General features: G+C 35.3%; 1 protein-coding gene across 1 annotated transcript in view; it reads right to left on the bottom strand.

Annotated features, from left to right (window-relative positions):
• GRB14 (growth factor receptor bound protein 14) overlaps positions 1 to 17,017 on the bottom strand; it is an 80,463-nt gene that overhangs the window by 32,930 nt on the left and 30,516 nt on the right. Inside the window, 3 exon segments of the mRNA XM_050711660.1 lie at positions 12,672 to 12,760; positions 12,950 to 13,021; positions 15,698 to 15,752. Of these exon segments, the coding sequence (XP_050567617.1) occupies positions 12,672 to 12,760; positions 12,950 to 13,021; positions 15,698 to 15,752 (216 nt within the window).

Genomic DNA, 17,017 nt, shown 5'->3' with positions numbered 1-17,017 from the left:
GGAACAAACTTATGTGAAAATCTGTTTACAGTGAATCCTGACTTCTTACCTGAAACAGAGTATAGCTTCAAGAGGCATAAGGAACACTTCCTATACAGAAACATATATAGCCAGTAGCTTAAGTGACATGAACATTAGACTTCAAATCTCTATCATGCATGGACTCCCTTTATTCCTATCAACCTTTGGAAGGGAAATTTTAAGATCAGCCTGCCAGCAACATTTTCTATTCTCTAGCTCTGATGTTCTAAAATGCCTTGCTTTCTTCTCAAGGTACACAACAGAAAATTGATTAAAAAAACAGCCAAGATAGGTAGACTGGACGCTCTAGAAGTGACATGAAATGAAACCAAATGAAACCATCATCTTTTATAGTAGGACCATCAATTCCTTTAAAGGGGAAGTTGAACACCTTGTACTTAACAAAACTGAACATAAGTTAAGACTTCACTCACAGAAAACAATGACTGAAAATACCAAAGAAGGAAGTAGCTTCCTGAAGAAGGAATAACTGCTCTCCCAAGTGACCAAAAGTAAACTTTGTACACATTTATCTGTTATGGACAGATTGAGTTAAGGTCCCACAAAAAGCACCAAAGATTTAAATGTACTAATAATTAATTAAGTCTGTCTTGCAATGAAACCATGGTGCAAAGAAAGGAAGTACAAAGTCTAGGAAAATTGCCTATTTTTCCTACCATGACCTAAAACACATTGAATTTTTCCAAGATCTACCAAACAAACATTGTTAGGATATTATGTTAGAAGGTACTCAAAAATGTTTAAATTCATGGTAATAGGCACATTATCAACTAAAACAATTTTTGTTCATTTTCTATGAAAGCCCTCTGACAAATCACTATGGCAATCTGGCAATCACCTGTACCATTGAGCCCATACAATCACCCCCCTTTTCTTGACTCTTAGCATTGTCCTGCCCAATCCAGCATGAGACTGACCATTCTATGAATGGAAAAATCACACATGCACTCAATCTGAACAGCAATATGGAGAAGTAACAAAAATATTTGAGATTTACTGTACACAAAAAAGGTCCTATTCTGAGTTTCAAAATAAGCATTTTTCATCTGAATTTGGGCAAGTCAATATTAGTCCCTCAGTTTCCTTTTTATAAAATGGGGCAAGGGAGATGAAATCTGTTTCTGTACAGCAGGGTAACAAATTGAACACATTAAGATTTGTAAAGCACTTAGACTTCCTCATATGACTACTGCTTTAGATGTGTAAATATGTTGTATTATAAAAAGGGAGGTTAAATTATGCAGATCTACAAATTATAATAAGCTATGTGCAAAAATATACCAAAGTTCTTTCAAACGAAGGTTATGACAATCACATTATGATGTTAAAAAAAATGGCAGAATGAGGACAATGCTGACAAGCAATCATCTCAAAGACAACGTCAGTAAAACTGAAGAGAAACAAGGTTTGAAAGACAGCAAGAGAGTTAAAATATAAATATCATTATTTAATCCTGAAGTTTATACATACACTTTTACAATATTGGTCAACAGAAGCAAAAAAAAGTTATAAAATATTTCAGAATTTCTTATAAAACTGAACGAACAAAAGGCAAGGTCTAGAGAAAGCAACTTCCACGCTTTGGACAATTAACTCATAGTGCAACTGTTTTTAGAGAAAAAGAGTGAGATTATTCTTAACTATTAGCTATAGTTATATGAAACTTTGCTCAAAAAGTTACTATAATTAGACCACTAAATACCAACAATTACACTGTGAAGTTCAGTGTACTGTAAGTAGGAATCGCAATAGTAGATAACATACAGATTAAACACTGCAAGTGAAAGATTTGTCACCATCACCAGCCTTCACCACAAAGAAGCAAAGCAAGAGTAAAAAATGCAAAGTGAAGTAAAAACCACAATAAAGCCCTTAAAAAATGCACAAAATTTATAAATAAAGTGGAGGGGGAGTACGGGGCAATTTATTTAAATACAGAGTCTCAAAATATTCTGCCTCTCTTGGTTGTGGGTTTTTTTTGGGGGGGTTGTTTTGTGATTTTTTTTTTCAAGATGGAGATTCCAAACAAGCAGCTAAAGAGGCGTTTCAAGTACAACTGGTAATATGTGTATGAATAACTAGGAAACTGTGAGGGAATTTAAACATCATTGACAAAAAAAACAAATAGAATTCCATGGAATAGCAGAAATCAAAGAAAATTAGCAGGTTTGCTAGATGATTCAGCAGCCAAAGGATCACTTATACAAGATAAACACACTGCAGAGTAGCTAAATGATTTATTTGCATTAATTATTCACAATGACTTTGGAGGATTATATTCCCAGATCTACTCTTTACACGTGAAATCAAACTCATACTTTAAAAAGAAGGGAAACTGGAAATGAAAAAGCAAACAGTTAAAATAAGGTTATACACTCTAAAATGTAAAGAAACTTAAATGGCAAACCTCAGTCTATCCTAACATAAATGGAGGCTGAGACTCCATCTCTTCCTTCATCTGATGAAGATGGCATACAAACTTCTGTTGAGGCCTGGGAAAGAGGAAAAGACCATCTGCTACACAAGGAACATTGCAGCAGATTAATTTTGGGGTGTTGCATTGTGAATTTGTGACACACTGTTGTCAGGCAGATAGGTAAGGATCTACTAACCATACCTACTTTGTCTCTTCCTACAAAAAATCCACTCTATTAAAATTTTCTTCATCTTGTTCACAGCAGTTAGTAGAATGGTTTACAGTAATCACCATACTTCTGAAAAATCTCGGTGATTTAATGCAATTCACATTGATTGGCGTCAATAACTTTTCCAAAGTCCTTGAAAAGAATACCTATCATGAAGATTGAACACTCATGGAGTTAAAGACTGCAGGATAAAGGTAAATTTAAAATGAATCGTTCATTTTTAGAATGGCTGGTTACAGTCAAGTAAATTCAGACTCTCACTCATGCTAACCTCTGAATCAGAGTGGAGAACCCATGTCTTACAAGCCATGATAAAAATGAGTCTTTGTTATTTTTCAATATATGACTGAGCAATGCTAAATGTGTATATTAACATCTGACAAAGAGGTATCTAAAAATCACCTTGGCCCTGAGAAAGGTAGAATTTTCCCAATTTCTGTCTTCCATGTACCTCTTACTTACAGCCAACTAGTCAAATGTAGATCACTTCTCAATCTCAGTGCATGGTACATATGGACCCCTGGTTAATTTAAACCCAGTACATAGACATGTAGATCTCAATTACAGTTCTGTATCTTCCTATACACTAAAAATAAGTATAAAAAGAAAAATAAGCCAGCGAAGCTTTAGTAGAATTCTCTAACCAAGGAAAAGTAATTTTAAAATTCATTGGAGAACATAACATAATCCAACTTTAGAACAAGTACATTCGTATGCAGGCTATTCTCTCCTCTACCTATGCACCACTACGTCTTAGTGTCAAAATCCCCATGCTCTTGTTCAGTATGTCCAGCCAATACAGTTCACAGTACAAAGCTTAAGTTACTTAGGCTAAATGTACATGCTCTATGACCCACTATCTTCACTGAGAGCTCCCTTAATATTTCACACAAAATGCATAGATAATTGCTAAAATTACTAGCAGGGTACAAAAGTCATCTTGCTAGTGGCTAAGGGTTCCATATTTTTCCCCTGTATCCAAGTCCTTCGTGACAAATGTTTAAAACTATGGGTTGATTCGAAAACAATATTCAGACTGGACTTGATTATTGCATTAGGGCTAATAACAGCATACTTTCAAGCAAACTTTTTTAATTAAAAGTTAATTGAGTGCTAACATAACAGGTTAGATAGGTGGAAATGAACAGCTTACTAGTCCTATTAGTAAACTTATGCTACTTAGCATCTTAAGTCCTTTACTTCTACATCAACTGCTGTCTCAACTTTATATAGCTTTATATATTTAATAATAATACACATTATATTTTACTGCACACCATAACACTACTCAGAATATACTTACCATATGGACAAATATACAGTTAGATGAACAAGACTTAAAAAGAGGGAGGGGATTGAAATATTATACTAGAAGATTCAAAGAATCTGACTTGAAGGAGGAACTTCCATATTTCATTTTAAAAAAATGTTTGTGAAATGGAAAATGAACAGGAAATAAAAATGGTTCTCAAAGCACCAGTGTTCTTTATCCCTTCAAACTAGAAGTATGGTAGAAATTATCGATGTACTACTGCACCTTCCAAAAGAAGTCATATACAAAGATCAGGGGAGAAATTAATTTTTTATATAAAGCCACTAAAATACACCTGTGTTTTTTGTTTTCTGTGTACAACAAAGTTAAGGGCAGAAAGTTATCAGTCTTATGTTTGACTAGCTTGTCCATATTTGTGTCAAAGCGTTAACATTATTTAAATGAGGCTTTCTGTATTTAATAGTTCAGTTTGTCCAACATATCCTTCGCTTGTCAGAGATAAATAGAATGCTGTGTTCCAGCACAAGAGAAAGCAAATCTGTTACTGCCACATTCTGGCTGCACTCTATGTTTCTGAAGAGATACTAGCTATAAAAAGAAGTACCTATTGTTTCTACCAGGGTTTTCACGCTATGTTGCTGGTTTCTCAGCAGAGCATCTTTCTTGCTGAAGCAGAGGAAGACTAAGACTCTAAATAATTTGTTTCATATAAAAAGTTCTGGCTTGAACTACAACACAGCTTCAAGTCTAAGAATACCTTTGTCATTGCCTTTATTACTTAAGTATTCTCTTGGAGGTCACTAGAGGAAAAAAGGCTGTAGACTCAATAAGACTGAGTTTTAGGTTTTCAGCTTAAGAAAATTCAATTTGGAAATTTTCACAGAATTTCTAGAGTGGTACAAGCAATGTTGAGAGCAAATATGACAAAGGCTATGTAGGTTAATCCATCATACTAAACAGTTGGTTTAAAACCACAGAATCACAGTATCATTAAGGTTGGAAAAGACCTCCAAGATCATCTGGTCCAACCATCCACTCTACCACCAATATCATTCACTAAACCATGTCCCTAAGTACCACCTCTAACCTTTCCTTAAACACCCCCAGCGACGGTAACTCCACAGCATCCTTGGGCAACCTGTTCCAGGTACTTTGCCATTTGGTAATTGAATTGGTAAATTTCAATGATGAAAACTGCTCTGCTGGGTCAGACTACAGCAATCTCGCAGCCCAGTACTGTCTCTGGGCATCTGTTTCTAGTCACTGTTGGTATATAACAGCAAGGTGTGACTGCTGTAGAATAGTTATTCTGACAGGATGTTTTATCCTTCAGCAGTTTCAAACATCTTTCATTTCATTCATATAGTATTGCTCCCTGAAGCCAAGGCATAAAATCCAAATAAAGTGTAAATCCTGTAATAAAGCTAGCAAGCCTACTCAAACCATGTAAAACCTTCAACTAGACACTGTCACATTAATACAGATTTGTCAGCAAATTTTGCTGACAAATCCAAGCCACTACAGGGAGCACCTGGGCATGGAATTTAGTTCCTGTATTAAAGGCCAAAACTTGATAGTCATCTAATGCAAAACAGTCATGAAAACAAGTGGAACAAAAAGAATATTTTAAAAGGATAATGTTGTAATAGAAACTAATCATTTCGGTAATTCAATATATTTTGACAATATTTACCTGTAACCATGTGTTCTAAAAGGAAAATGAGGTGTGTAGACTGAACAGTCTTCAATCACACAAGAGAACTGAGAAGTCACCGGTACATTTTTAATCTCTTCACATGCTGTGATAACCTACGTCCAGAGGTCTTCTGGGCTGTCTGGCTGTTTCTTTTTACCATACACAGTCCACGTTCAGATCATCACAGAACGCTCATAACACAAAATACATATAGCAGTCTTATCAAACAGGATACTCAGAAGTGTGGTGACAGACACCAATCCAACAATAGTTAAAATCAATACAACTGAAGGAAAATCAACAACACAGAGCTTGCATACGCAGCTGGTGGATAATTTGATGAGCTACTTATGTCTGGCTGTTATGCTAATACAAGACAAGCAGAGGACTCCAACTGCTATTCAGTCTAGATACCATTTAATTGCTAAAATCTTGGAGAAGGGAATTAACTGGTTTCGAAAATAAGCCTAAGCAGTCCAACAAGAAAGCATGATGTTATTTTAGGGCAGAGGTTGGAGGTAGAAATGATACAACATTCAAGAAGAGTAATGAAAAAGACTGCAAAGAAAGCACAGTATGCTGAGCAAAAGAGAAAGAGGATTCCAGTACGAAATAAAGGAAAAGCACTACAGATGTCAGCTGAACGCTTCCTCCAGTCCCTCCTAAGATTTTTAGTGGTGCCAAATGGAAAAGGTATCTGCAAAGAAACAAGCAGTACGAAGTTTTAACCTCAGGAAAGTGCAATGCATATTAAACAAAGGATGACTCCCCAGGTTAACATTTTTTGAAGTCCCAGCATGTGTACTGGTAGAGCTATAAGTAAGTAGTCCAAGACCTCGCAGAGCTTATGATGTGCCAGAGAGAGGAGATGAAATATGTTACTGGATAGAATACAAATGAGGAGTAAAAGACTCCTCATCTCTTTGAGTCTGTATGGGTTCAGAGCCTCACACCCAGTAAAACTTCCACTTCTTAAGCAAACACACAAACAGACTTTGCAACTCTGGCTCAAAAAGCTGGGTATGTATTCTTAAAAAGTTTGACTTATTTTTTACTGTTCCCTAGGCACCCATTATACACTGTACCAGAATAAATCTCTTCTCATGTAACTACTTTAAGCTAGGGAAAACAAGTTTCTCTGAAATATGTAATCATAAATAAAGGATTGAAAGCAACTGAATACGTGCAACTTTGAAAAAGAAGGTTCAGGAAGACAATGCCAATTGTAAGAGACTAAGATGGACTGGAAGCAAGGTAAAATCTTCAGTGTTAGAATAAATTTATGTTGATTCAAAAGTTTTGATCATACAGTCATAAGTTTTTGTTGGTTTTTTTTTTTTTTTTTTTTTTTTTAAGTCCTTAAGGCAGCTGGCATTTTGTTGGGATGGGTCCTGCCTCTGTTCCTGACTCAAAGGCAGAAAAACAAGGAGTTGGGCTGTGCGGAGCATGGCAGTACCCACAGCAATAGCATGGAAATAAGGAAGCAAGAGAGCTTGGATCTGAGTAATTCCTTGGTGCAAGGTGACACATTTTCTTTGTACATATTAGTATTTCTCTATTTTATCAAAAAATAAAATCTTCTATTTTTTCAGGTATTTGCTTATGTATCATAGCATGCTGAAAGGCACACACAAAAGACGTGTAACATCAGTATGGAAAATTTGATTTTTAGCATAGGACTGTCACTAGTACCTAGTGTGCTGTTTGTTAAGTTTCTCCCTTCACAAACAGTGCAGCATAATAAATAAAGGATTTACTACCAGTAGAAATAACTATTTGGCAATGGCTCTTGATACACTTCAGGGCTGAGTAATACAGTCTGAAGGTCAAGTTCTGACTTCTTGAAGCCTAATTTATTCAAGAGGAGACTAAAGTTCAGAGCTAGAGAATGGCCAAGTACTTTCTTCAATTGATGAAAAAGCTGGGTTTTTTTGTTGGTTTTTTTTTTCTTCCTCCAAAGGATTTTCTGCCAACAGAAAAGGATTATGAGCAGAGTAGAGCACTAAACACAGCCAATTTCCTTGGTTACTGTATGAAGGATGTTAGATGTTCAAAGAAGGCAAGAAGAAACTGAAAAACGTATCAAAGGTCTGTTCAAGAACTGAAGACAGAGAGGAGACAGAGTGCAACATTAATTGTGCCTCTAAACCTTGTCATACTATACAAGGGACAACTAATGACCAAGTGTATTAAACCACTAAGGTTTTAAAAGACTTTCTAAAAGCTCTGCACAGTCATTATTCACTCTCTTATACACACACACACACCTAACTTTCATGGCAATATGCAACATAGTGGTATGCATTTTAAATTCCAAGATCATTGATGGTTTTGTATAAAAAAATATTATATAAATTTGATTGCTCATAGGGACTGGAGTATCACAGGGTAGGGTCCCCCTACCCCCCCTCCCACACCTTCCCACTCCACCCCCCTCAGTAAAGTTAGTCCCATTTTGGTTTCATTTATATGTTGTGGGATCATTTTGATACAGAACAAAAAATTTACTGCTTCTAAGAACATGAAACCAATAAGTATGACTGGTCAAGTGGTGCGTGACTGTTTGAGAACAAAGAATGCATTCTCAAAGCAAAAATTGGTCCCAGAACCTTCCTAAAGTATAGTATCAGATCTAGATTTGCTTGGCCAAAACCTTCCTCAGAAAAAGCGCTACGATATTTCCCCTAAGGAGACCCTGTCAGTAGCTCTCTCCTTAACAGTTCCTGGGCTTAATGAGGCGTAATCAGACCTCTTCCACAAAGAGGAAATGCTACTGTGCCTCCCTTCTCCTTCCTTATCATCCACAAACTGAACTTCCAAAATCACGTCAGTCTCTGTCATGAAGAGGTAACTTAATATCTGCAACTACAGTATGACAGATGACTGAATCTGAGGCAGATGATCCTTTCATAGCTTACATGAAATTTGTATGTTCCCTAAGACAAACACCTGAGGCAAGAGGTAAGCACCTACAGAAATAGTTCCACGCAGTTTTTATGTATTATCAAGAGGAAATAAGCGCAGCTATCTTAGTACATGTTACTTGCCACAAAGGTGACAAGACCTTTCCTTGAGACTACATACTAGCTTCCCCTTCTGGCAATTTTAAACAAACTTCTTTCAAAAACAACCTATCCATCTCCTGCATTGAGTTTGTGTCTCTGCCCATTCCTATAGATATATATATATACATACATGTATTTCTGCTCCTCAACCCTTCTTCAGGCTTAAAACTTTTACTATTTGTATCAAACTCTGCACATCCAGTATCAGTACATCTAGATGCTATAACCCAGTAATTTAAATAAGATCATTAAATCTATACTGAATTTCCGGTCAGGCCCATTGTATTACTTTACCTAGTGGTTATTCCCAATATTTTCTCTCACACCTCCCAGCAAGTCATGAAGAAAAACATTCCATTAAAAATAAGATATAACAGCGATTCAAAATGCTTCACCTCAACCATCACTTTTTCTGACGACTGTTCCCAAAGTCTTTACAGCACAGTCAAACCCATCTCTTACTTTTCTCATGTGTTTTCACATCTTTGTGGGATGTTACTCTTTCTTTTATTACATTGCACAAAAGAGAAAGAGGGTATGGGTGGTGTTTATGCATCTCTGAATGACTATTTTTTCAAACTGTCCTTATGAGGAGATGCTGCATACATGAATGCTTTGTCTGTCTCCAGATATTTCCATTTAATGGCACCATTACCATATCACTTAAAGTGCATTTATGTAAAATTCCTGGATTAGCACATTGGCCTTTCATCTCAGTGAACCCAAATGCAAAACTGAGAAATTACTTTCACACTCCTAGCCTTGCAGACAGACATTGATAATTCTCAATACAATTTGGCTTAAGTGACCATTTCTGCTTGGCAGGAGCAGTGGGTGTTCATTAAAGCAGTGTGTGATTTCAGGCCAGAAAAAATAGATGGAAGAAAGATCCAAGAGAATCTTGAAAACTGCTCAAATCCAGGATTGTCATGAGCATGCAATCTAAACCAAATGCTCATTTTCTAATCATTCTTCTCATATTCAATTTATTCTTCTAACTATTCAATCTAACATTTCTTCCATTAAAAAGAAACTATGTGATCTCTTCCAGAATCACTAGAAATTATTCAGCTGCAATGCATACTACCTGTGTACACAAGGCCTTCCAACATTGTGTGACCTAGTGTTCTAGAAAGTTCCCAACTGCTGTGAAAAAACCAATTCTGTTTATACACCTTGCATCCAACATCAGCCACTTAAGTACTCTTCTACTTATCACACAACAAGTCTAGCAGACCTGCAGATTTTTATCTTGAATAAATAAGTGATTTGTAACTGACTGTAAAACATTGTTTTGAACGCGTTATGACCTTTTAAATCTAATTTCTTAAAAACATTTTTATAAGAGTAAAGAGTTATTCACACAAAAGATTAAAAAAGACACTTACTCTAACTGTGTTGGATTAATTATATGTCTAGTCTATATAAACACTATAAAACTGGTTTTAATAATATTCGATATGCATAATTCCCCATGCTTATTAAGCAACTCATTTTTCTGCCTGTGTGAAAAGACCCCTTGGAATCTAAATGAGGCCCTGTAGCTTTAGTTAAAAATATATTACTTAAGAATAAAATAGATCAACTATGATACATACTTCTTTCCTGATTTTAAAATAAAAAAAGTTTAAAAAAATTGACAAAACATAATAGTTACTTGGAATGAAAATGAAAAAAACATTCAAGAAACTGGCATAACAGCCAGATTATCACATTAATAATAAAAAATGTCACTTTTTGTGAGGGAGGAAAAAAGATTCTTTCAGTACCATAATTAAACTAGACTTCTTACATAAACACTGATGCTTATATTAAAGAAATAATTATTGAGGATGACCAATAGCCTAAAATATTACCTTATGAACTAATGCTGAATTTTCTCTTGACAATGCAGTACTAACATAACATTTTTATATTGCCAATGCCCAGGTTCTTCTTACATTATAGAAAATAGAAATTGAAGATCACCTTTTACTTAAAGCACTGCAATTTCAATGTCTAACAGAAATACTATTTAAAAGCAGTATCTGGAGAAATTGATTTGAAGGCACTACATGCAAGAATAATAGTTTATGACTGAATTGTATTTCTATGTTTCTAATGTCCACAAGAAACAAATTCACACATGTGCATGCATGCATGCACACATACTATCCCTTACAAGCTAGCCTCTTTCTTGCCTGCTTCCTGCCTGCCTTCCTTCCCTGTAGTATTCCAGTTCCAGGAATTAGGGTAGTGCTATAGAAGTAACAAAAAGAACCTTGTGAATGGAGAGAGGAGATACATTTGCAGGGAATTCTACTGGCACAAATATAAACATCATGAGCTAAAACAGGACACAAATTTGGCATACAGTGAGCCCTCAGGGAGGATACACACCTCTGAGAACTTTTGCAACTGTGTGCAATCCAATGCCTACCTACCTAATTCAACATCCTGTGCTGCTTCCTCCTCCCACATCCAATATTTTTATTTTGGGCTTGCAAAGCACACAGATAAAAGAAGTAAAGCCAATAGGTCATTTGATAGCAGTGTGAAAATATTTGTGTTTTAAAATAGGAGAGAATGCACAGAAAACTATCTTACTCACCATGCCTTAGTAGAGAACTGCAAAACTCTAAGTTTGCTTAGAGAATGATGCTCATCTCTCAACAGCAAAAAATGAAACGCAATCCATTAAAATATACAGTACAGTTAAAATTGAGTTTCCTAGCCTTCAGAATGTTAGATTGAGTGAAGTTATACATCTCTCTCCTCCCACATAGCACCATGCACTGCTCTGTGCATACCAGAGGAGTCCAATACAACTACACACTGCAAGAACAAAGACCTTCATCTTCCTAACATACAGATAACCAAATAACAGCTGAAAATAAAACTATGACAACTGAAGATTTGAGGCTGGAGCAGGGGGACTGGGAGGCAGGGAGAAAGGAAGGGCAGGGAACCACAGGGTTGGAAGAATGAGAGCTGAGAAGCTAAACTTCAATATTTTTTTTAAAAGACCATTTCTGTAGAGTGCTCTTATACAGTATATCTCTCTTACAAATCTTGCACATATCTGAATCTGAAAGGAAAGTTACTATATCAGAAAAGTTATATATGACCATGTAATTAAGATAGCACTGAAACTGCATGTTCACGGGCTTCCTCTGCAACTCAAGTGATAAAGTAATCTGAAAGAACAACAAACCCTAAATCAGTAACAGCTAAGCATTCATATACTATTTTAGCCTCACTGGACCTATGCCATAAGAAGTATATGCTGTGTTCTATGTAAACTGCTGATGAGAACCATTTAATAGCATAATGGAGATTTATATTGCCATACATCATGTGTATTTTAACTTTACAGCCATCCCCAATGCACAGAGTTACACTAGGCAACCCTAATGTACATAGGCGTAATGATTTTTTATTATTTCCACGTTTTAGTGAGATTAAAGAAAAAAAAAAGCCAGCTACACCAGCACTGTAGCCTGCTAAGTACATGATGAACCATCCACTACTAAGATGCCAGCCAGAGAGGGTGAGGAAGAAGTATGTTGTGTTTAAAGCTGGTCAGAAATCTGTCAGAAATCTGTATAAGTGGACTCCAGTTATCTTTCATTAAGATCAGTACTGTATCCTTTTACAGAGGTATATTGTTGCATTTCAGAATATTGAAATGATACTTCATATTTAAGAACTACATTAATCTATAATCAAATTTCTTCCATAAATTACAGAATTATAATGACAGAGAAAAACGCACAGTAACAAAAATATATAACTATATACATATAAATGAATATTATGTTCACATGTATATCAGAAAATAAAAGTTATTACACAAGAAAAATAGAAGATAAATATAGCTATGTTTATTTAAAACACTGTTTATTTACACTAAGCAAATGCATTATCAACTCAAAATAAAGTTAGTTACAAGACTGATTTAAATGCCATACCCGTTTCTGCAGAGTTATTGGCATAACTGCAGGCAATGTCACTCTTCTTGAAGACAAACTCATGTCTGCTTTTCTTAGAACTTGACAACCTTCACTCAGGTGGTAACATGAAACAGAACTAAGTACTTTGCAATATTCCTTGAAGCCTAACTTCTCATAACCCAAATCCTGTAGAGTCAGCGCAAAGAAAAGAGCAAGAACACAGTTAATGTCACTCTGTTTATCTGAATCCAGTCCTACTCCAAGGCAATTACATAAGGCCCTGGGGTAGGACTAACCAGGAATCAACCAACCAAAGAGCTTAGAAACTTGTCTTCTGTCCTTGGGAAGGCCCACACTGATATCTCTGTCTATAAAAACAAGCACAACAGCATGCATTTCTATCACACAGAATCCTGTCTTCATTGTCAAAAAAAAAAAAAAAAATTGTTGAAGATTGTATTCTAGCATTTTATAACCACCCTAATGGTTACAGCAGCGATGTTTTTTTCCTGGTCTCTTTCACCAAATAAAATAAGCTTCTTTATCAGTGCTCCTGATAGGAGCTCCTGATAGCTTCAGGAAGGTAACTGAGCATAAGAATAGGTGCACTGAATCCATTCCACATTTCTTTATCAAAGAACCATCTTTATTCAAAGCAGAGGCAAAAATTCCCTTTTAAAGTAATGCAATTTCTACCTTTGCAACACAAAGGCTTGGAAAAGTGGTAGGTATAATGTTACAGGACTGAGTATTTTATCAATTCAAGTTGTTGATCACCCCCACTCACATATTTACTTTATGCATTAAATATCTCAATAAAAAATCTGGTTTCATTAATCTGCTTAATCTCAACCAAGAAAGTCTGAGTTTTTTCTTTCCTTTTATGTCAAAAAAATTTCTTCATTGCTTACATGAGGTAATCTATAATCTTTTCTAAGGGTCATGCTTAATAGCAGAAATAAGTTTTCTATTCTGTTTTTATGCAGCATGAGTAAGCAAAATTCTGTTGTAAACCAAATAATTAAATATGTTAGAACTGTGATATCGGATATTTGTCTTACAATTCTTCATCAAGCAGTTCATATCAAAAACTTTGCTCACCATAGGTTAAGGCTGCAGTCGTTCTGCAAAATGCTTCATATCAAACATTTGTAACATTTCAAAAAAGAAGATACCAGTTATGCAGACTACTATAGTTTCATAGAAAGTTACTCCAAAGAAACTAGTACACATCTCATTAATTAGACATCCTAGAGGTGTTGAGAACTGATCTGGAAAATATTAAAAACAACCCATGCCACAATTCACCTTAACACATTGATAGTGTTTTTCCCTAATTGGAGACAAACACACCCTTTAGTAATCTCAAAATGTGTCTTGGCTCCTGGACATAAGAAATTACATACCAGCAATTTAAAGATTAACAATGTGATTTAATGTAATTTGCTGTTGTGAGAGTTTTGTAAGTGGCAAAACTACATAACAAATTAGTGGTACCAGTCAGATACTTTAGATTTCATAGATTCAAAACATTTATTCCTGTGCTAGATTACCTTCCTGAATCCTAAAATCAGTAGATTTCAGGTATATTCTGTTGATGAACAAGATAAACTCCGTAAACACAAGAAAAACTAGAGCAACAACAACAAAACACTCTCTCCCCAAAAACACAACTTGCAATTCGTTGGTATTTTTACCTGCAGCTCAGATAGTAACAAATCACTAGCAAAGAATAGGAAGTAAAGACAAATATTTTCCTAAATTTTCAAAACCTGTTGTCCGTGGCTATGACATACAGGGTGAAAAAAAATGACAAGAAACTCATGCCAAGTAATAAAGAGAATTTGTTTGGAGACAGACATTTAATCCTTGTTCAGTTAGCTTTAAGTAAAGAGCTTTTAATAAAGCCATCAAATCAGTGAAAAATACAGGAGATATTAGCCATTTTCATGTCTCAATAATAAGCATTCAGTTTTAAATTTGACTCATTTTATATCGAGTCTATAGCAGCAGTAAATTCATAGTAATCAATCTTCTAGATATTACATACTATACACTTATTTACTTCTATTTTTCTCTCTGAAGCTCCAGTCCAAAACTCTTAAGATTGTTTTGAGAAATTAGAAGAATAAACATGATCTCCAGAATAATTGTGTTAATTCTGTAACATTCTTTTCCACTAGGGATGGCTATGATACATGTTTGCAATTAGGTTTTTACCTTTCAGGCACACAGCTTTTATTTCCTATGAGCACATATTCTCAAGATTTTATAACATGACTTCAAAATTTTGCTGTAAGATTCAGAAAACAACTTGCAGTACCAGAGTCTGATCCTGTAGGAATTCTACTCCCAGGAATATTATACATGTACATATTTGCAGCACTAGACTAAAAAACTCCCCTTATGTTTTTTTTTCCATAAGATCCAAGGAAAAAAGATAAGTTTGGGAAACAGTAATTGTAAACCTTGGTGCACTGCATTAGTGGCTTTATTGGGAAAGAAACAAAAATAGCCCAAGCCTTTTTTTCTTACCCCTGGGTATTGAAGGTCCTTGTCTCTTCAAAAGCACATGCAGCTTTATGTTCTATGAATAATACTGACCTATTTGTCTGCAAGGTGAAGCAGGGAATTATTTTCCTCAGTGAGACTATCTATATTTTATCTTCTCTAGCCAGATATACAGGTCAGACCTATTTGGAAGGTAAGCAAACACCTAAGTGTTGTGTCTGACTTTTGTTTCAAAAAGCCGATATTGAGATCTGATTTGATTTTAAACAGAGAAAATTCTACAGTCATTTACTAATGACAGTACACATCAGATGCACCAAAGATACTAAAAGGAACATCAAGAAATACTTTCAACTCTTACATTTCCAAACACATACACTGAGTTAATAAATTATTATTTTTTTAGTGACATTTCAACTTCTGAGGGCAAGCCTCGCAGAGTCAGTTCACCATCTGAAAGCCGAATTGATAGATGTGAGCTACAAAACGGCTCTGAAAGACAATTATGCCTTCAGGCAAACATACATAATCACTTTCTTTTCTACAGATAAAAGACTTGGCTTGTCCATGGCAAGTATGCAAACAATTCTGGTGGACAAGAAGGAAATCAGATCCAGCTCACTTGTTTGAGAGCTCTGTAAAAATGAATTTGTTTATGCAGCTTTTCACTCCTATTTTTGTCACTCAGTTACCAGATACAGTTCTAAAAACACTCTTCAGATACTTTTTAGATACTTCAAAATATAAACAATTTCTACTTCTTGCCACTAAAGAAAGCATGACTAAATTGAGTGGATAAGAACTGAACAGCTCTTAGTAAGAGTTAGCAGCTCCAAATACATGCTTTATAACAACACATGTAACACAGATATCCTGCTAGCAGAGGAAGGTCAGTGTTGTACTTAAGGCACTGGATATGGAGTCACAACAGCTGATTTTATTCCTGGCTCTGGCAGACATAACAGGAATGTGGGCATTTATAAGTAACAAGCAAAGCAGAGACAGCTTTTGCCTCTGTAGATGAAAAAATAAAATCCAGAAAACAAATTCGTTAAGGTCTAAAAAAAAAAAAAACAAAAAAAAACTTTGACACTACTTTTTCATACTCATTTTTCCTTTAAGCTAAATCAGAAGATTATTACACAAGACCAATGTGAAGCCAGGTAGGTTATTTGTTGTACAGTCTGCATTTGTGTTCATGTCTGCTTGGCACAAATGGTGACTTGTGTCACTCTACTAGAGCAAGAATCAGTTATACCATCAATATGACCGTGGAAACATATATAGGGTATTTCTTGCATAGGTTTATCAAATAACTTTTTTTTTTTTTCCAGCTGAAATAGGACTATCCCACAGGAAAAAAAAAAATGCTTCAAAGTGATGTGAGCCTTTCTATTCCTGTAGTCCCTTACACAAAGAAACTTAACAAGGTCTTGTTCCTCAAAACAGAGCATACAGTGCACCCTCTTAGAGGGTTGATAATAACTGATTCTATGCAGAAACGATTGCTTTAGAACAGACTATATTACCTGTAAAGCAACATACACATAACTTATCTAGGGATTTCACAGTGAAGTTTGCACCATCATCTCTCTTTTTCTGTCTCTTCATACAATTATCCACCTATTTTATACTTCTATTTTGAGAATAATGTGCTTAAAAATAAAAATAATTTAAAAAAAAAAAAAAAACAGAACTAGCACAATTCATAGATTCAGTTCTTCCTCTTTCAGCCTTTCCTTGTATGAGGTAGGCATTACAAAGAACGCGCCACGATGGAGCAGTTTAATGGCAAAGCAAGATTACTGCAGATCCTAAACCCTGCACTGAAAAGCCATCTCCAAATTTGTCAT

This window comes from Cygnus atratus, chromosome 6 (assembly GCF_013377495.2).
Source record: "Cygnus atratus isolate AKBS03 ecotype Queensland, Australia chromosome 6, CAtr_DNAZoo_HiC_assembly, whole genome shotgun sequence".
In the NCBI taxonomy this organism is placed as follows: Eukaryota; Metazoa; Chordata; class Aves; order Anseriformes; family Anatidae; genus Cygnus; species Cygnus atratus.
The sequence above is the reverse complement of the archived record's forward strand: the minus strand, read 5'-3'. Positions and strand labels throughout refer to the sequence as shown.